The following is a 22,372-nucleotide window of genomic DNA, read 5'->3' on the forward strand; positions in this document are numbered from 1 at the left end:
AGCACTGAAAACTCCACAGACTCCTTAAGCAATCTCTTCCAGGTCTGCTTCAATTCTTAAACATTTTCCTTAATGTCTAAATTGATTCTTCCCTGGTACAATTAAAAGCTTATGACTTCTGTTCTTATTTCCCATTGAGAATTATTTTTTCTTCATTTTCTTTGCAGCAAGCTGTTAAGTGTTTCAATATAATTACCAGCTTAACTTCTGCACTTAGTGGGGCCCAACTGGGGAATTTCTCCACACAAGAATTTATAAAAACCTATGACAATTTTTATTTGCTAGTTTTAAAACTCTCTAGCTGGTTCAAGTTTTGAGTGCAGCATGCAGTGTTGGATATGGAACCTAACCAGCTCCAAGAAGAGCAGGTGGGTGGCTTCAGTGTTAGAAGCTGCTCTTGTTTGGTTACATCGTTGCTAAAACCTGTACAGTAGAGGTAAAGTAGAAAAGAAGTCTCCAGCTCAAATGATGCATATAGGGGCTCACATTTCATCATATAAGGACTGCTTTAATTTTTTCGTAATCTCTGGTATAGCTCTCTTTGAGATGGCACTCTTGAAGCTTTTACTTCTTTTCTTTCTATGAAAAGAGACAAGAAAAAGGCCATAGGAAGCTGTCCTGTGCCTGATAAGTAATGTGGGTGAAAGAACATTGTGGACCAACCAGGAGTTTGTTCTCTCCAGTACACGTTGCTTTATCCTGAAGTTGTGAGGGCTGTCATCCCTGTAGAAAGATTTCTTCTGCAATCTAACAGAGATGTTCTTGTCAAGCCTGCAATTGGCTGGCTTTCTGGAGCATCTTGCAGCAGTAAGTTCTGCATGTAATTTAGGTGCTTTTATGAAATAAAACCAACTGCCTCTTTGGTAATTAAAATTTAAAAAAAAAAAAAAATTGTCATTGTATAGCCCATCTCACATTTAGGCTATAACTTTTTCACTAAGGTAGTGTTTTTATTTGCTTTACGGTGCCAAATACGTCGTGAAAGATCGACGTGTAACAGATGATTTTTGGAGAATTCTGGCTTGCATACATGAACAAAACTGCAGTTTCCAGAAAAAATAAACTTGTGGGAGAGCTTATGGGCCAGGTTTTGTGCTGACAGTTAATGGGACTTCATAGAATGGAAGGCAGCACAGAATCTGGCCTTGTACAAAGTATCTCAGCATGAAGAACCAGTGGCTCTTTCAAACGAAGAACCTAATTCCTTTAGTATTAAGTATTTGCAGCATAATTTGAAACTTAGTGGTGTTTATTCATGGCCCAGTCTACATCTGGCTGAAGTGAACAGGTTTCTTTCCAATGCTACCCCGGGGTTCACACACCTCAGCCAGTACAGTGCATGTGTTCATTTTCCCAAATGGCATAGAACTTGGCAGACTTGGGTCTCTTTTTCATTTTTGAGTTCTGGCTGTATTTGAAACTAAATCACAAAGCAAAATGTGGAGGCTAAATATTCTATGCTTTATGAACCACAAATCTTCCATGACTCACCTTTCATGCAACTTTATGGCCCTACTGGCTTGGAAATGGGCAACAGCAATTGGCCACCTGCAGTATCACCATCAAGGAAAGTTAATCTTGTGGTTACTCTTTGAAAAGTGGAACCTGAAAGAAAAATAATTTTAAAAAAAAAAAAAAAAAGAGAGAAGACAACTTATGCTAAACCAGTAGTTCACAGCAAATGTTCTACCACCACTAAGACACTGCAAAAACATGACTTTTACTATGAATCTTCTTTTATTTAAATCAAATGGTAAAGCAAGAATAATCAGGAGAAAATAATCTTAGCTTCTTTTAGGTTGCCTGTCTTGACATGTTTCATGAAGTATCTCAAACAAAATGTTCACTTCCCAAGTTCTGTCCCTTGTTGCTGTATAGTACTAGGCAAGTCAATAAGCTCTTGCTTTTGTCTTTTTTTTTTTTCCAAGCTAGCTTATTATTTAAAACTTATAAAACTTGTCCTATGCTAGCTTCATCTAAAATTAAACTTTTTAGTTTTGCTAAGAGTCTTTCTGAACCATGCACTCAGAAAATGGGAACTACAAAATAAATAGATTTTATCTTTCTTATTAAAAGATTTATTTTTGTATTCAGTCCTTGGAGTTTTGACATCTTGATTTTATTTTTTTTTAAATTTGTTTGTAAGTACCTTTACAAACATAAGAAGTTGTGCTTTTAACTTGGAAAATGGTTGGTTTAGTCTTGCAGTGGAGAGAGGTTTTGCTCTAATTTGGGATAGAGAAGATTTTTTGAAACATACAGCTGGCTCTCAAAACAGCTGCTTAAAACTGTCTCCAGAAAACTTCAGTCTTTGCTGTGGTTCCCCTTCCAACCCAGGAGTTTTAGTGCCAGTGCTTGTCCTGGTGCGTTTCTCTTTTGGTTTGGACCCATGAGTCTGTGGCTTCGCTGCCTGCTCCCCATTCAAACCAGATTGCTTTTCATTTGCCAGTGTATCCCATCAGGTTTGTCTTTGTGGGTAGATGGACAAGAAGGAGTTACCTCTCCATGTGGCAAGCTGGCTTTTGTCCCAACTCCAGAACAGCTACAGTTGTTTTGAATTTTTAGAAAGTGATGGCGTTTTGCAGGTGTGTATCGTGAACACGGGAATGAATTAACTTTCTTCCCCGGAAGCCCTCCTCATGGATTTGGCCAGTGACTGTGGAGTGGGAGTTAGATATCTGAAGTACAGCCTGAAGACTGAAGGCAATGTGTTCCTAAACAGACTGGGAGTTTAAATACTGCTCTCCTTAAAGGTGTCACAAGCTCTGTACTGTTTGAATAGTGAAAGGAGATTTTCCTTAAATACTAGGTAGGGTTCTATGTTCCCCTGAGATAATGAGTCCAGTTTTGCCCTTACCACTTTCCTTCTTCCAAAAATAGGATAGTAGTCCAATGTCCTGCTGTTCAGTGATCAAGGTCATTTCCGCACCCAGAAACATCCCTGAATTTTGGAAGATCTTTGACTTATCTCATGCATGTTTCTATCATCAACACCAACTTCTACCAGTTCTTTTCTGTACTTGTGAAACAAATTATGTAAGGTGAAAATTAAATGTAAAGATTCATTGGCAAGATGATGACTGGCAAAATCTTTTTCTTCAGAAATTGTACCAAGTGCTTGCTCAGCAAATCCTGAAAATTCTTTCTTAAGGACCACAAAAGATATCTTTAGAAATTTGTTCTTTTATGACACCGGTTATCAATGATGAAATTCAGATTTAGACTTTCAGTCCAAACCTTTCCAAGTCTAATGTGTTACATTTTGGTATATACTGAGTATTAGAAATGATCCTTATAGAAAAAATAGTAGAACTTCATTGACAGTGATCTGCTGCTTAGTACACTGAAAACCTTTCTGTAGGTCTTACCTTTTTTTCTTTTTTTCTTTTTATGTTGCTTGTAAACTAGAACTGTAGCAGGTTTTGAAGTCATATTGAATTACCCTCCCCAATGTTCTTCTATAGGAAGCCACTTTGGAATCAGTAAGAACAAGCCCAGCTTGCATCCCGTTTGCCATCTGTGTTTCCCTCTGGCTTCAATTTGTTGCTATAAAATAATTCATAGGTATGGGTGCTTTACTGAACCTGCCCAATGCATGTCATATTTAGTTGCTCATATTTCTTCTAAGATAACAGCTGCAAAGTTGTATTTCTTACGGTCTGTCTTGATTTACAGCTCCTTAATCTGATGTTTCAAATTAACATTTTTGAGTCTTAAAATGCCATTGCATTCTTTTAAGTTGCATGTCCAGCTGCTTGTAATGTGTATCTTTTTTTTTCTTTTCTTAAATTTTAACGTTCAGTGGTTATGGAATAACTGGATTATGTAACCTGTCTGTTTATAATCAAGATAAATATATGTTATCAAAGGTACATATCCCTTTCTCTCTTCATATGGTTTTCCGTATCATTCCTTATACCTGAAATACCCTCTGCAGCTACTTTAATATAGCAATAAACCATTAAGGTGTGATTGTACAAAAGCAGATATCACAGCTCTTGTTAGATGTAGTTTGTTTCAGCGACATGACTACTGACAGTAGGTGAAGTTAGACGTCTGTACAAGTCAGGTATCCACAGCTCAGTGGGCCTGGGATGGTCAAGTACCCTAAACAGAACTGTTAAATTGAGGAAAATTAGAGCATGGTTACAACTGGCAGTATCTGCAAGAAACACGCATCCTTGCTAGTGATTTTCTGGCTAAGCAGCACAAATTGATGGATAAGGAGGTTGTGGTTTTCTTTTTGTTTGGAAAAAACATGTGGGTGTTATTTGTTGTTTTTTTTTCTTTCCTTTTATGGTTTATATAAGTAATTAAGGATGTTTGACTACCAACCTTCTAGTGCTCTAATAATCTTTATATAAGTAAATGTCAATTAGCATCATCTTGAATTATTCTCTTTCACAAGATCAGGATGAAATTCCTCACACAGCAGTGTGATCGTATCATGGAAACAATTACAGGATAAAGCCCATGCTGCAACAGATATGCAAATCTAAAAGAAGGACCAAATTTGTTGATTAGATAGACAGATTCTCTTAAACCTTATCTGGTAAAAGTGGTTCAGTTCTCTGTGTCATGCAAACCATATGACAGTATCTTTTTGTCTCTTTTACGGACTTTCCAACAAAGAGGGCTGCTTTTAGGTTAAATATTAAATAATAAGTCACATGGGGTTAGCCACTTTTACTTACGGACACTTCTACAGTAGTTGTGATTCACATATTCCATAAAAGCTGATGAACTAACCCTTGAAGCAGCCCTGAAAAAATAGGTCGGAATTGTCATTGTTCTTACAGGGATGCCCAAGACACAGTAAAATAAAGGAAATCTTCCACAAAACACCACCGTTGTTTTTGTTTGGTTTTGTTTCATCTTTGTCATGAAAGCAAGTAGATAAAGAGAAGATCTGGGAGAAGGAAGAAAGAAAATGACCTAGCTTCATTTCAGAAAGTTCCTACTGTACTTAATAGTTCAAGCTCTCCACCACAGTCTCACATACATACATCTTCTTTAGAGCTGAGAATATTTCAGTCTTTAAAGCAGCCTGGAGAACATTGTTGTGTCTGAAATACCATACATGGGCTGCAATAGTATTTTGTTAAAATGAGCACCTGGAAGAGTTTGAACCTGTTCTGTCCTTTTTCTGATGTACCACCAAGATTCTTGCTGATGCAAAGCCACACAGCTGACTTGCTGAGTGTGAAATACAAGGCACTGAAATAATTGGATTTGAAGACCTTGCTTACTTCTGGGAAAGTCTTTGACATAATGGTCCCAAATGAAATTGCAACTTGGATTTTTTTAGGCTCAATGAAGTGACAGCAAAGCTTTTGCACAAATCACAAATTGGCCTGTAATTCCCATTTGTGTAGGACAGTTACACAAATGCACTTTGCGGGAACATACTCAGGGATTTTACATGCATGGTGTTGCCAGAACTTAAGCTTGCAAAATTTTTGGAACGTGGAGTTGTGTGTGAAGGTTTGGCATCTAATCCTGTTCCTACTGGCATGGCTAATAGTTGCTATTGAATTTTACTAGGAAAACGATTGGACATTCTGGGGTCTGGGTTGAAAACACCCTGAATATCTTTATGATGAAAAGGCTTTTCTAGAGGTTGGGTAGGCAGGGAACCAGGGAGAATAAGATGGTCATTTATGTATGAGGCAATGGAAGAAGAAACTCCAGTTGAGTTGAGACAGGACTGATACAAGGAGAGGCTTCCTAGAACATGGCTGTGATTAGTGGGGTTACGAATTCCTTGCTTTCTGTTCCAATTCTGCCTCTTCTTGCCTGCTAAATCCACACGTGACTTTATCACCTGAATTGCTTTGCTGGACCTCTGTGGTTTATCATTCTCCCTGCATACCGTTTCTTGGGTACCATTGGCTGAGAGAAGACAGGATACTGCCTTATGTGCTCTTGTAAGGTAAGACTGAAAAGATAGACACAAGTCACGTGGCTGCAAAAATTCATTTCTGTAGTTCTGGGGAGAGTGTGTTCAGATTTGTATAGGTGTATGGTAACCACATTTTAGTCCTTGTGCCAAAGAAAGAAACTGTAAGAGAGGAAATAAGGTGTGTGAACAGAGGAAGCTGTCAAGCAGGTTCTGAAATACTGAGGGTTTTAAAGCATAAGGGATGACATTTAGTCCCTAGCAAAACTGTTGAATTCAGTGATCTGTGTAAGGGAGTAAATTTTACCTAGTGTTTTAAAATGCATGCATTTTGAAAACATCACCCCATTGGTTAATTAAAAAAAAAAAAAAATCTATAATGAGATCCAGCTTCCTGTAAATTACAGTAATTTTGTGGCCTCCTTCCCCCCCCCCCCCCCCCCCTTTTTCTGGCTATGCTATTTATATAGTCCTGTTACTGTAGCCTGACTCCCACCCTCTAATATAGTTATCCTCATAGCACTTCTTTGCGGTAAGGAAGTAAATAATCCCCACTTCACAAATGGGGAGCCATGGCAAAAGAGAGGCTTAGTGACTCGCCTGAGGTCATGCAGGCAGTCCCATTACAGAGCAGGGAATTCAACCAGGGCTCCCAAAGAGCAGACAAATGCTCCAACCCCTGGGCTGGCCTTTTGCTCCTATTTTTAAAGAGCTCAAAAGACAGTGTCCAGATTTCAGAGATGGTTCAGAGGTTATTGAGGGCAGTCTGGCTAAAATAACAGAAAAGCTGGAGCAAGAAAAAATGTGCTGCTTACGTTGCACTAAGCAGAGTTGCAATATCAGTAAGTCCAATAAAGGCTTTTCAACTGGCAGCTCTGGTTTCCTCTCATTTTCACACACTCCCTCTCTCATACGCACACACGCCCTCTCTGCAACTCATTTTTCTTCTGCCTTGGAGGAAGGACTTGGTAAAAGGAAATTAGTATAATTAAATGGTTATGTAGGGAGCTGATGGTAAGTATTTACATATATAAACTCAGTGGACGAGAAAAACTATGAGATGGATTTCTCAGTGTTTGCTTTTTTGGGTTTATATTTGTGAGCAGAGTATTGAGTGACAGAGGTTTGTTCCCAGAAGAAAATGCTTGAAACACATTAGTCTGCTTTGGTATTAGAAAGATTAGAGGGCACACTGTGAGAATTTGTAAGGATTTATGTGCTTTTTAGAAAGGATTAAGAATAAAAAAAATCCAGATTAGAGATGCTGTCTAACCACATCACTAGCCTGAAAGCCAACATTTGCATGCTGGTTTTCTTTTATGTTTTATACCACAATGTTTGTATTGCAACTTCAGTTACAGTTGGTTTTGTTTAAAGACCATAGGTGTGCACAGTATGTGAAATGAAATGTTATGAGTTCATGCAGCATCTTTGAAATCTTATTCAGCAGCAAGCTTGCTAAGAAAAAGATCTTAGGGAGAGGCTCATTCTAGAAAGTTCCTTACATAAAAGAAGACCAGTTAGATGTGTTCCATAGTTTTTAAGTGCCTGCATTTTTTTCCTGCCTATCAAATTTTAAGCTTGAATAAGATTTGTTTTTTGGAACACTATTTCCTTGAAATATTTGGACATAGTGGTTCCATATTAACACCAGACCGCACAACATGGATTTATTTATTTGTTTGGGAACATAATTGTTAAACATCCTCTAAGCTGAAAAAATAGTTCCTAATTATTTGCTAGAAACATCTTCAGCATACACAGCTAATTAAAGTCAGACTGCTAAATGTGGATGATTAGAGGCTTATGTTGCTAGAAAACTGCTTGTGCTGACTTGAGATAATATGCATTGGTAAATTCAATCTTTTTTAGACATTTTATTTATAAAAGCATAAATCCACACAAGATGTCCTTATACAGAAGACTAGCTATTACTTTATTTTATACATTACAGTCCCACTATAAAGTTAGGCATCAATTTGTTGACAATTTCTGGCATGTTACCAACATGCAAAAGAAATGTAACCTGACCAGTACAAATGCCCATATTAGTTGCCCTACTCTGCTTCTTTCTCCCAACTCTGATTCTTTTTTCTTCCCTTTCCCTTTCCTTTTATCTTTCCCTTTCCCTTTCTTTCTTTTTTTTTTTTTTTTTTAAATCCACATAGTGTAGAGCTTAATTGAATAACCAGACAAATCAGTGGAAAAATGTTGTTGGAGTTTAGTTCAGTCTTTTCTTCAGATGATCTCTCCAGCCAGAGGACTTTTGTCCAATGCAGTCCATACATACTTGAGCACGTTGGTGCTTGAAGGATGAGCGTATGTTGGATGAAGCTTGTTTTCCAGGCATGTGCTGGTGGCTTTCCTTCATATACTTATTGAATCTGGTCTCACAGCATAACCCCATGGGGAGGTTTCTGTGTGTGAGCAGGTGTCCTGCCTAACAAGGTTCCTTAAAGATGCCCTGCATAAGCAGTGCATTGTACATAGGGGCAGATACTTCTTGAACATTTTGGACCCTAGAGAATTGTCCTGTGAACATCTGCAGTGCATGTGGTCTTCTCTCTTAGTTGTTTCGGCCATTTTAATGGCATTTGCCAAAATGGAGTTCCATTTACATAGGTGAATATCAAGCTTGAACTGGATTCTGGGTGATTTAGATTTTTCAACTGCTGTTGCAGTTTTAATTTTTTAACACGGTTTAGGGAGTATATGCTTTTTTGCTGTTTTGTTTTGTGTTGCTTGTTGGTGGTTTTGTTTGTTTGTTTTTCAAATTCTCTGCAAAGTTGATACAGATGTGTGTAGAACGATAAGTTTTATTACTGGTTTGTTATGGAATCAAACGTATTAGTGTCTTCAGATTGGAGAAAATTTTCATCATACCTGCATTATACCTGGCACATCGTTACTATTGCAAATGGTCAGAAAATTTTAATTGTAGGTTTGTGTTGGCAGACTGATTTGCTGTTTAAGAGCTAGAGAGACATCACTGATTTCACAGCTAGAGGGACATTGCAGACTTTGGCATTGATAGGATAAGGAAATGGGTAGCTTAGCAGAGGAGAACATTTGGGAAGAAAATCTGAAGACTGAGTAGTAAGTTGAGCATGTTGAAAAGTCAAGATCGTTTGTGAAAAGAGAAATTAAAGAAAGCACTTTTTGAAGGAGAACAGAAGAAAAGAGAATGAGAAATACAATTTAGGATGAAAGCCAACTCAGAAAATGTAGGCAGATATAAAATTATCAGTGTCAAATACCAAAAGTGATAAAAGATCAGTTGATATTTATAGTAATTAGTGATTTGAAAAATGTGTGTTCTTTATCTACAAAGAAAAATCAATCTAAAAAAAAAAAATTGCTGACAGATACTAGCTTGGTAGGAATCAGTTTACAGCTGTGGAATTGATGGAAAGTCTGCTGGGATAAATTATAGTTTTATCTGAGAACTGAGTTTGGAGCATTGTCCTTAACGAAAGAACAGTTAATTGAATGAATACTTCTCTCAAGCTTTCGGTTGTTCATTGGAGTAACTACAGCTGGGAGAGACAGTCATTCTCTGTCTCTTAGGGTGCTACATCGACTTGTTAGAAAAGAAGGAAGTCTACGATTTCATCTCTGTTGCCTGCGGAATACAAGCAGTTTTTTCCCAATTAAAGTTATGTTATGATTTCATATGGTTTCTGTGATAAATCAGGGTAAAATTCTCTTTCTTTCTTTCTTTCTTTCTTTCTTTCTTTCTTTCTTTCTTTCTTTCTTTCTTTCTTTCTATATTTTGAAGAGTTATTTACACTAGAAAGGGAGACTTAAGTTGAGTTCTCAAGCGACTGGCTGCCAGTACACAGATTCTCTGCAAGATTAGCTCTTGGGTAATTTCTTACAGGTTAAAACTTTGCATCATGGTTAGAGTCATCTTTATTCCATTTACATGTTGGTCTAAGCATTTCGATCATTAAAAATGCTAGAGGGCTTTCTTGTTTCTTTTGCATGCTGGTATACAGAAATGTTACCTTAACACCATTCCAGAAGAAATCCAAAGCCCATGTCACCTAGATTCTTAGGAAGACTGAGGAAGGAGTTTTAAAGTACTTTTAGAAAATCTGTGTACATACATAATTTAACTGATATCTTGGAAATATTTGCCTTCTAAACCATGGTTTCTAAGAGGTGCATACTGTGAACAAGAAAGCTCTGTGGTTCCTTCATCTTAGAACAAAACAACCTTTGGAGGTGCCTCTTTCTCTCTGTTGACTGTGAAGGAGCCAAAACTTGTAGCTTAGGTTAGCCATCCGACTTCCAGACTAGTAACTTCCAAGAGAGGAGCTCCCCTCTTAAACTGTTTTTTAACAATGAAGAGGTGTTTCTTGAGATTGTCACACTGTATGTTTATTGAACATGTCAGGTGTGCTGTATGGAAGTATTACGTTCTCAGACTGGCTTTCAGAAGCACACATGACAGCAGAGTATACGTCGTAATAGAAATAAATGAGGTTTGTGTTCCTAAATTGTCTAGTCAGTTTTGAAAAATGCTCTTCTCAGCCTCTGTACTCAGAGAAAAGCTGGATGTTTTCAGAAAGAGTTGCAAGGGAAAACTCATGGAATAGGTTCTGTTGTTGGTTGCAGAAGCTGCAAATGTGCAGTGGTCTTGAGATCAAAAAGACTGTTGCAAGGCCAGTGTTCTTCATAGGTTCAACATGATCTATTGGTTAGTCAAGCCATCTCTCAGTTTTATTCTTTGTTAAACTTGTCTATTAAATAGACATTTTACAGAGCGGCTTCTAATTTATGCAGACGATTCAAGAAATTAGCAGGAGGGTGAGCATCTATTTCTTTTTTTTTCTGGAAAACCTGAGCTTTTACTTTTTAACAAATATAATAGTGCTTTTTCCTTTTTTTCCTTTTTTTTTTTTTTTCTTTCTTTAGGGAAGTATGAGGTGTGTAGCAAAAGAATCACCTCTGAAGCAGATATCTATAATGAGATTTCTTAAGTGCCAGTTTTGTAGCAAGAAATTTGGTGCTATTTTACTAGTCTATGTGCTGTAGAAGGATTTGCAGTAAAGCAGAGACTTAGAATTTCAGCAAAAGTATCTGTTATGTACTAGCAGTACTTTGGAGGGAGATATCCAGATATTTCTTAAGATCTTGAAAGCACGATATGAAAAATCAGATTTTCCACATTCCCACTCACAAGTTAACTCCAGTGCAAACAGAGGTCTCTTGGTCTCTTTATTTCATAAGACTTATTTAACACTGGCTCTGCTTTAGAGACTTATTGATTTTGGTGTATTCCAGGCCAGGAAAATCAAAGTCATATTGCAAAAATATCCTCCTGAAGTAAGTTATTACAATTTAATGCAGTTGTAAAGGATGACTCCTTGGTTAAGGAGCTGGCCTGGGACTGGAGGGTTCAAAGTGAGTTCAGTTCAAGGCTGTGACCCTGTAACAACTGTAGGCACACCAGGAAATCTTCATGGGTCTCAGCTCCCCACCCAAAAAATAGCACTTTTTTCTTCAGGCTGAAGACTCTATGAATATGCATATAGCATACATACAGAACAATCTGCTTCTGATCTGGTTCTTAGCTGCAACTGTAAGTAATTAATGGTCGTAAATTCTACACTACCCTTTGTGTTTCTCTTTTACAGTCCACATCATGGGGGATGTGAAATTGGTGACAACTACTCGAGTATCCAAAACCTCCCTGACACTCAGCCCCTCAGTTCCTGCTGAAGCACCAGCATTTACTCTTCCTCCTCGGAATATCCGGGTGCAGCTGGGAGCCACTGCAAGATTTGAGGGAAAGGTAAGAAATGGAGATGATGGAGGGCTTCTTTGTTTGGTTGCGCCTTTTCCTGAGGCTACCTCATAGTCTGCAAAGCTAGCGAAATTGCCTCTTCAATATGGGACGTTTACTTAAGAAGAATACGCCAGTGTTTCCATTCCTGAGAGGGCAGGAGTGTGACAGGTCTGTTTCTGAGTAGAGGAGAGTGTTGCAAAACCTGACAGTGTGCTGAGCTAACCTAGATGAACATGCTAGGCACTGAGCTAAGTACCAGTGGAAAACTGCCTCAGGAGCTGTCTCTAATCAGAGAGCACATGTTCTCCTACTGCATATCGATCTCCATGCTTCCCAAAGTTGCCTGTTTCTGAAGCTTTACGTGTAGAACAAAGCTAACTGTGTTACATGTGCTTCTTGGTAGTTAAGCTATGAATCTGTACAAGAGAGTTGTGACTTTTCTGTATCTGCACCACCTGCCATACATGTAGCTAATCTGAAAGGAAAAAGCATTTTCAGAGGACAGACTGGCAGAGCGTGGGCATATGTGGATCCCATGTTCTCTCCTTCGCCTCACAACTGAGGCACTGAATTGTCCTTACCAGCATCCATATTCTTTTCATGCTTCAACCCTGGTATGGCCTCTTACTTGTTCTGTTTATCTTCCTTTCTTCTCCCTTGATCCAAATCTTTCTCCTGGGGCTGTCAGTTTTCCCTCTTAGCCCTTTCAGCTTCCTCCTGTCCATGTCATGCTCTGATTGAGTGCTGACAGCTATATCATCAAACTGAATGCAGTTCTAATCTTTGAAGTGGTGGGATTTCCCTGATAGAGGCAGGAAACTGCAACTTTACGATAACAAAAGAAAAGGCTAAAAGGAATTTGGGAAATTTATAACTTCTGAAACTAACTTAAACAGAGGGCCAGTAGAGGGCATCTGATATATATCTTATTTATTTATGCAAAAAAAGATGGCATGTTACTACTTTATTTATGTGATACCTGTGTACAATACTATTCTAACCACAACTGGTTCTTCCAGACAGCACTGCAACTAGCAATAACAGTACAGTGAAATGAAAGTTGAATTCTGTGATGTTGCTAAGTTTTAGTTTTACATTTCTTATGTTTCCTAATTAAAGACTCAAGTAGGGTATTTCCAATTTTTCATTCACTCTGCAGACTTTTTATTATTTGTCAAAAGAAAACAGTGGTAAAATTGACTGTCTTACAAGTTAGAGTGCCATCACTGTTTTGAATATTTTTTTCAGACCTAGCTTTAAAATATTAGTTCTTCAAAGATATCCATCCCCTTTTTAGAGTTGCTTTGAACATGGGAAGGGTAAACTACGCAGGGTTTTTAGTAGCTTGGATGAAATACACAAATTCAATACTAATTAAACTTAACGACTTAAGTTCCTTGAAGGAATGAAGGTTTGATGGAAGTTCTGGATTGAACCTCTTGACGAAAATCTAAATTCCATTTCTGCTTTTTTGCTATATGAAAATGGCTGAATCTTTTAATTTTCTGTCTTTAAAATGCAGATGATAATATACTGACTGAATGCATGTCAAATAGATGAAGTAAACCTGTATTGCTTAAAGTGCTTTATAAAGTGCTGAGCATTGAGACTACAGCTTTGTTGAAATACATATGAGATCTGCAATTACTTTGTGGCAGATAGACTGCCTTATGTTGTATTCCATGGCTCGGCAAGCCAAGATAGGTAATTACAGCCACTGTCTTTGGCACTTCAGCCTCTTGCTGTGCACTGAGTATTGTCTGGTATTTGCTTAGTGCAGCTTTGTTTTGCCTCTCTCAGCTAATGCAGCTGAGAAGCATACAACACAGCTGTAGACATAAAACAGCCAATCTTTATCATTGTGCATTAGTTCCAAATTCCCTGGAATCAACTCTAGTTGGAGGCTGAGATACAAGCTTGCAAATCCGGGGGAGGGAGAACAACCTACATTATAATAATTGGAAATACAGAGTAATACAAGCACAGCATGTTCTCCTTACTATCTTGTGCAAGAAAAACAAGTTTTATAATGATTATACCACCTATAAAAATTGAGTTTGTGCGATCTGTTGTTTATAATGTAATGTGCTTGGGGAGCTTGTGTTTGGTTCTGTTGTTTATAACTGCTGGGTCCAAATGAATGTCTTACTGTGTTCCTGGTCTAGTAACATGGACTGGGGAGGGGGGACACAATGCCACAGTTTGGAAGGACACCGTCATTTAATAGCTGCAGTCCTTCTAGATTGCAGCCTCAGAGCTCATATCATCTGGGACCATCTTTAGCTACTTTGTAGAATGTAGTTTCTTCCATTACTTCAATGTTCCAGAGGTTCAGAAGGACAGAAATTAATATGATTTAGTAATAGAGGTAGCTACTGAACATACTTAGTTTTTTCTATCCTGGAAAATAAGCTACAGATGTTATGAGGGTCTGTTGCTGATACTCTGCTTCATCACATAGTATAAATATTAAACTAGACTTAGGCTAAAGAAAAATAAAAAGTTTTAAAAATGGCTAGACAGGAGATTTTCTTCAAAGAGTTCCTCTGCAGTGGAATCTGTCTTATCAGAAAGAACAAACATTTTGAGAATCCAAGACAGGATATAAATCTGTTATTGTGATGATCCTGTACTTTGACTAAGTGAACAAGAAAGAGGGAGCACTGGAGTCAAACTTTTTGCTTTTCTTTCCAACAGCATGTAAGACAAATTGTGTGAAATGGCAATTGAAGATCAAGGAGAGAGTAGAAATTGAGAAATAGCCCATAAATGTAGGAAACAGGAAGTGGAAAGGAATTGGAATTGCCATTAACATTAATATATTTTTTCTGTTCCTCTCACTACCACCCTGGTTTTCTTGCTAAAATCTCAGCAAGTTTATCTATGTCTGACTGCAAATCTCAGTTTCCTAATGTGATCTCAGGGTAAAATGTTAGCTTATCACTTGCAAGTGCATGAACATGATGTTGGCCTGGAAATCTGACTGAGGGTTGGAACCACTTAGGCTAAAACAAGGTTACCTTCCCTAGGCACTCCCCTAACCTCTGCTGCATGGACACCTAAGTTGTTCATCAGTCGGTTGCTGAGGTGCTTGGTGGGGAAATCTTCCCAGATTATTTTGAAATTGTGTTGTAGGTTCGCAATTTGTTAGAAATTGATTGACAGGCAGATCTCCATTGCATGTCTTATGTGAGATGAACGGCTCAGGGAAGTAACCCCTGCCTTGTGCTAAGGCATTCTACCTTGTCTGTCAGTACTTTTTAAGATACTTTTGGAAAAGGAGAGCATGCCAAAATGTTACCAGGCTCTGTTTTAAGCTGTTTGTTTCTCTGATGGAGAAACTGGAATCACTGGAATATTTATCAATGCTTTGCAATATTGAATAATTTTTGTGTATCTTTCTAATGGAGCTGTATGTCACTGGATGAACTGTAGAACTTAGCAGTTATTTGAATGTTGCCCTGAGTCTACTCTACTTCTGCTTATGGTGTAGGTGGAAGCAGAGTAACTATGTGACTCGCTGCCCATACATAATTTTGCTGAACTTAAACAGCAACGGACTGAGCACATCAAAATTATAGCACGAACACTTCTTGTTCTTTACTCTAACATCACTGAGTGTCAAGCAGTAAAAATTGACAAGTCAGTTTCCAACAAATCTTTCCCTGTCCAGAGTGATATTAACCTCTGCATTTGCTTGCTGCTAGCAGTTAATTCAACCTGCTTTGGCTGCATGTATGTATAATTTTTGAGGGTAATATTGATGGTCATTAATTTTACGAGCCTAAAGAATACTTGTGCTACAGCTCTGCCTGAGAGGAACAGCCAAATGTCATGCTACAGACCACAGACTGATTGCCTAGGGGTCAGGAAAGAATTTTTCTCCTTGGATAAAGCATTGCACAATTGGCAACAGTGCAGTGTGGGTTGTTTTTCTGCTTCATGTGAACCATCATATATGGTCCATTGCCAGAACCAAGTTGTCAAAGTACTAAATCTAGTCTGGTATTCTAATCTGGGGAAGCTAGAAGTCATGTATTGACAGATGTAGTTCAGAGTTTGTGAAGATGTTGGGGTATGTAGTTCAGAGCTTGATGTCCACCGAGTAGTTATTGTCCTGCTGTTCCCATTCCATCCACCCTCAAATAAAGGAATTGAATGGTAAACATTAAGACTAGCCAGGTTAATGTCAAATCCTGCCCGTGGTTAACATTCTTTCTTGTTTTCCTTCTGTCATTCTTCTTCTGCAACACCCAACCTGTGTCTGTTTGTTTGAATCATAGTTAAGGCCAATGATATGTGTGAACTTGCCAATGTCTGAGCTGCTTTTGCTGCTGCTGGCTGCACAGGTACTCTTTGAAACATGTAGCCTGAGGAAATTGTCTGAGATCAGGCAGGGAGAAACAAGAGGCAATGGAGAAAATGACTACCTTCTAAGGGAAAAACTGAGATCTAACCAACCTGTTATGTTCTGGCTGCTGTACCAGCTTTTCATGGCAAAACCTTTGTTATTTGCCCTTTGCTTTGGACTTGAGCTGCAAACACGTGTTCCATTTTCAAGTTTCAGTCAGCAGACACTCCAGAAGTATGCCTTAATTACATTGTATGTCTGGATTTGAGATGGCAGAATATGAAATGAGAGAAGCCCACATCATGACAGAAGATGATGACATGGCATAAAATCCTTTGCTGTTGGCATGAGATGTTTTCTGTTACAAAGCATACCAGGCAGCTAATTGCATGAAGCTGCCAGTGGTTTTGGATCTGTACTTCCTGGAGGGGTGACTGTTCTAAGCTGTATGAGGAAGAAACTCAGGAAAGATCCATGCTTTTATGGGAGACGGCTGCCCTGCTGGGAAGTGGTTAAAGTGGGATTCAGTCACAATTGTTTTCCCATATGGCGTTATCTGCATACAGAATTATTCAAAGACACTTCATCAAATGATACAAGCACCCATGTGTGGGACACCTATTTTTGCTTATTTTTCCTTCTTTCCTTTCCTTTTCCTTCTTTCCTTTCCTTTCTTCTTTCCTTGCTTATTTTTTCTTCAGGAAAACCTGCAGAGGTAGGAGTTACTGCTCAAGAAATTTCTTGATTTTGGACAGTTGTGGTGCTGTTAGCTCCAATTCTGTCTCTCAATCTCTTCAGCTCAGAAATTCACTCCTTACCTGTCTGCCTGTCACATATGGCCATCATGTTTATATTCAGGAATTTCCAGATATTGGTACATAATGATTGTCTGTTTAGTATGTGTGCAGTGTGTCCAACGATTCCCAAAGTACTGGACGTAGTCCACTGTCCCTTGCAATTGGTCTGTTCACGTGCTGAAGCAACAGCCAAGACCTCTGGATATTTGGCAGCTCAGTTTGGTCAGACCTTTTGCAGAGTTGTTCCAAGCTGCCAGACATTCAGAAATCCTAGACAACGTTAAATATTCTGAAATTCCACCCAGACAAAATTTCTAAGCAGGAAAGAGGCCATGATGGGGGAAGACTGGATATACAGTATCCCTACCCTCAATTGCCATTTTTCAGCACAATGTTGATTTTGTGTGTGTGTGTGTAATTGAGACTGCTTTCAGTAACCCACCACCCCCAAATTATGGAAGAAATGTGCTATTTGCCACTATCATATATATTATTCTGTTTGCTTTCTATCTCCTTGCCCATCTTAATTGTTTATCTAGAATAATTTGTGAACAGGAGCTACTCTGTGCAATGGCAGGAAGACTGGCTCCCGTTCTTGGTTGACTTGTTGGAAATTACTGTAAAGGAACATAAAAATCAGGGTGTTTGTTTGTTTTTGTTTTTAATAATAATAATGAATCTAGTAAGGATGATTTTAGAGCCCTTCAACTAATTTACATATGAGCTAGAGAGAATCTCTGATTTTGTGTTGTATCTACATAAACAAGCATTGTTTTAACTGAAGCCAGAACATGCATTTGTGCTGCTCTTGGCCAGTAACTTTTCTTTCTGTCTTTACTTTAACATGCTCCCAATTGTTTTGGATTTTTAGATGGATGCAATTAAAATCCCATGAGGAACAAGACAATAAAAATCGTGTGATTTAATTGAATCTACCTGCTCCCAGTTTGAGATGAGGGGAAGGGAGAACAACAAACTTTTGATTCTGGGAATTTTATTGTAGATATCTGTTTTGGGATCACTGTTATGTGTTATCAGAATGCATGGCTTTGGATCAGCTAAGAAAGGCAAGTGTGGTTATTTAAGGATTTACCCATAAGAATATGCTTAGGGTTGATCTTGAAGATAGTAGAGTTCTTCGGTAGGAACTTCTGAGCTTGCCATTTTTCTGTAGTCCTTAAACAAAAATCAGAGAAGCAGTCAGTATAATTCTTCTTATTTCTCTTGTCCCGTGACGGTTAATTGTGAATCTCTCAAATTTCAGTTAAGTTTAATTAGATTTTTCAATTCTGCTTTTAATTTGAAAAATAACATCATCTTTTCCAGGCTAGTCTCCTTCCCTCTTCTGAGCTAGTGCATGTCTTTGTTGTGGTCAACTCCATTGGCAATAACGCTCATCATGTAGTGTTGTGCTTCCTTATTTAAATAAATGTTTCAGTCTCACTGCTGGAGGAAGCTGCTTGGTGTAACAAGCAGGCTCAAAGAGCACAAGTTGGGGCAGGTAGGAGAAAACCTTTAAGGTGAACTGGTATGACCTATAGTATGAAGGAACCAGGTAAATTATATCAATATAAAAGGATAATCTACTGTAAAGCAGCCTGTAGACTCTTACTATGTCCTTCTTTTTCTGAGACTTCAGTCTCAGTAAAATGCTCTGAATTCTTCCTCAGAGAGTATTTCTTGTGAAAATGATATCCTGGACGGATAACATGGAACCATTGAACAGCAGTGACTCTGCTGATGCTGCTGCCAACAGGTATGAAAACGTACTAACCATGGCACTTTGACTTCAGAGCAAATTTACTGCTATGGATTTTACCTGAGTTTAAATATATTTAATTCCTGAGTGCTCAGTGCTCTTTCGTTCTTCAAGGTACGGAAATAGTTATACTGATTTCACAGAATAGAGACCAGATCTGCAAGCAGGCTTGAAGAAAATTTTGATGTACACTAGGTAGTAATTTCAAGAAAAATATCTTCACTATCCTGTAAGCTCTTTGTGTCTAAAAACTTCTTTTTCTACTAAAATAAATAAATAAATAAATAAATTCTCTAGTTGATTAAGGTTTTACTTCCATAGGTGTTCAGTTCAGTTTTCAATGTTCAGTCTGTAGGATGTTATCAATACATCGTTAGAGGTTACTGAATCTCTAGTGTGTGCCTGAAATGGCACATATTTCTGTGCCATAGCTGCCAGAGCTCACTGCATAGTGTCTGGGGACAAACCTGCCTTCATCATGGTTTTTAAGCCAAAAGAAATCCCAGTTTATAGTTCAATATCACATGTGAATATACTGTAATCTGTATGTACTTCTCTCATGTGGAGGAAATAACCTCTGGAAGAGGAGAGATGTTGACACGTTGGGGTAGTGCTTGATGAGGAGGAGATGCTGCCACTGTTATTGCTGTCAGAGGTTATGTGTGAAAGCTCTCTGCACTAGTAGGAGCTGGAAAATCAAGGTATTCCACTGACTTGTCATCCCTGAGATGACCAGTCCAGTATAAGGGTCTTGAATTGTTGAATCAAGGCCCAAATATATTGAATTTATACTAGGAAATCTGACAGACAAGTTATTGTCTGTCAGTAACTGCCTTTTTTTTTTTTTTGGTTATGTTGGATGGAACTTTCTCTAATTCTTTATGATACAGGATGGAATATGACCAGCTTCTTCAGTGACCAATTTCCCAAGGACCTCATTTCCAAGTTTCTGCATTTAGTTACTGAATATGGAATTAGAGATGTTCCTGGAATCAGGGCCTTCAAATTCCTGTGAATTTAACTCCCAGTGACTTCTCCAAGGCTTGCTACAAATCAGAGGAAGAGCAGGGAATTAAATAATTCTTCTTGACTCACAAGTTATTAATCTGACATCTGGGCTACTCTTCCCACATTAAGGATGTGTTATACTGAGATTCTAGAGATGATCTAGGCTCTTTTGCTTTTCTTCTTCAAAGGGCTTGTAGGACTATGCATGATTATGCATGAGAGTGAACACCCAGAACCATTACGTTAAAAAAAAAAAATAAAAATCTTTTTCTAGACTTTCTGGTGATGAAGATAGTCTTATTCTCTGTAAATCAATGCATTGCTGTAAACCTGCAGCCAGACAGAACAAAGCAATCCTTGTCTTCAAAAAAGCTTTGCCTAAAGCTGGTGCAAATTCCAAGTCAGCTTTGCATGTCGTTGTTGCTTTATAGAGATTTTTGTAATTCATGTGTGGAATGAGGTGAAATGAGGAAATAATTTTTTTTATCAGTATTTCTGCATTTCCCTTGCTTTTCTGCACCTTTTCACAGTACTTCAGTGAATGTTACTCTATGGAATATATTGCTCGTTACAAGTATAACAGTTGAGCTTAGTGAAATACTATGCTAATATGTAGCATATACAAGAAATTTTCAGTTAAAGATGACAACAATCCGCACATGTGGTCCAAAGAAAATGGGGACTCAAAGAATAACAAATTAAATAATTCTGCTTATGGTCACTTGGCTGTTGGTGACAGAATAATTGAGCTTATTTCATCCATTTCTGTGCTTTCCTGACTCATGTTGAATCAATTAGAATGGTAATTTTCTTGTAGCTGTACAGTAGAGTCTCAAATTGTAACTGTGGGGCCTGAGAGGCTGCTGTTCCTTCTAAGTGCCCCGTAATATACAAGTAGGCCTATAGTTATGCTGCAGGTACTATTTGTATTGGTTTTGCAAAACTTTAGAATATTAGTGTGATGCATACTAACAGTTTATAACTTTTAGTAGTATCTGGCATCTTGTATCATTTGTATCACATTCCCATACTCATCAGACAAACAATGAATTAAGAATTTTTTGTTCTGGGAGCACCCTGGAACAAGAGTTAAATATACTTAAGCTTGATTCTTCAGCTTATGTAAGTTCTGGTGTTGCTTTATAAGAGAATAACTCAGCAGTTTGTCTCTGCAGGAAGGCAGATATAAATATTTCATAACAAAGTGATGATAAAAGCCAGGGCACTGGAAGAAAAAATATGATAAAATCTTGGAAATACAAATTAAAGAACTATGGTAAATGGTATTGATTTTTGCTTATTTCATGGTACCACTGAAACAGCATAAATGAATGGGAATCTTACTGTATGTTTGCAGATAGCGTTTAACATGTACATAGGCCAGTCTAGAGTTGGTCTTTTCTCTGATGACCTTTCTAGCTAAAACAACAGAGAAAATAGTTGTTGTTATCCTCTGTGACATTTGTTTGGAGTACTGAAGCATAGTGAGCTCTATTGGTTTGTACAAGATCATACAGAAATACATGCCTGGATTCAGCATTGAACTGTGCATTCCAGAAGTTCAGTTCCCATCCACTACCTTAGATGTGATCCTATCCTTCTTGGAGATAAATACTTTCTGATTTTTGAAGAGAAAGTTAAGATTTCCAATAAATAAAAATGTTACCAATATCTAGGTGACTGCTGTTGGATTTAGAGCATCACTCAATGAAAACAGAATAGCAGAAGTAGGTCCTCAGTGCCTTGACACAAAAGCTAGTCTGTATTCATGTTGGGATATGCTAATGGACAGAATTGTAGACAAAGATTTGTCTGCTCAGGAGACTATTACCCACAGGTTTAATGGAAAGCATTAAGTCGGATTTGTTCAATCTCAACAGGAATGCCAGCAACTGCAGTTAAGTGAAGTTCGATTGAAAGCATATGCAGAGTAAGCACTTTTTTCACAACATAAACAAATATAGCTATTTTTTGAGTGCACGTGTGTGTTGTTCTTACCAAGATCACAGCACTTTTAGTTTTGAGAGAAAGCATTAAAAAGCAGAGGCAAGCCCGCAAAATTTCTCTTGAACTCAGCAGGTCTGTAAATATTTATTCTGAACTGTTGAGCTAGAAATTCATAGCCACATCAATTTATTTAGTATTTCAGTTAGTAGTTCGAGGATTTTCTCTCTTAAATGGTTGCTGTTCAGCCCTTGATTTTTATTTTTATTTTAAACACAGCAGTTTATATGCTCATACAGTTTAAACTCATACAGTTTGTACTGTATGAGTTATCTCTGCTAAACTGTTATTAAAAAGTACATTTGTTAAGCTTGGGAAGCTTATTTTTTGCAGACGGTTATAGGATAAAAACATCATTGAAAGTTGCTGAGGAGCAGTTTGTAATGGGCTTCTGTATGGATGTCTTAATTATTTAATGCCTAGCAGTAAGTTGCACATTACAGAATAAGCAGTGCGAGAAGAAATTCTAGATGTTTAGGCTGTCCAAAGTATTCATATCTTAACAATCCAACATTGCATTTTATTACCAATTTGTCATCTCATCAGTCCTACTTTTTAATGAAATTTAAAACAAATGACATTTCATGCTCATTGTGGTTGCCAGCTCTGCAAAGCAGCATTAACAAAGAAGCAGTACATACAAGTGAGGAGAATTTTTATAACCTCTCCAGACCATTTCCTTTGCCAGCAGCATTCATCACTATCAGCAGACAGACTGTACACGAACATACAACCGTGCAGTTAATTCAGCAACAAAACC

General features: G+C 37.9%; 1 protein-coding gene across 2 annotated transcripts in view; it reads left to right on the forward strand.

The window, feature by feature from the left end:
- MYLK (myosin light chain kinase) overlaps window positions 1-22,372 on the forward strand; it is a 208,572-nt gene that overhangs the window by 50,802 nt on the left and 135,398 nt on the right. For both annotated transcript variants that reach the window (XM_040562079.1, XM_040562078.1), the window contains exon 2: window positions 11,542-11,699. In XM_040562079.1, coding sequence (XP_040418013.1) covers window positions 11,550-11,699 — 150 coding nt within the window. In that variant the 5' untranslated portion in view covers window positions 11,542-11,549. The remainder of the gene's footprint in view (window positions 1-11,541; window positions 11,700-22,372) is intronic.

The sequence above is a fragment of the Cygnus olor genome, chromosome 6, assembly GCF_009769625.2.
Source record: "Cygnus olor isolate bCygOlo1 chromosome 6, bCygOlo1.pri.v2, whole genome shotgun sequence".
In the NCBI taxonomy this organism is placed as follows: domain Eukaryota; kingdom Metazoa; phylum Chordata; class Aves; order Anseriformes; family Anatidae; genus Cygnus; species Cygnus olor.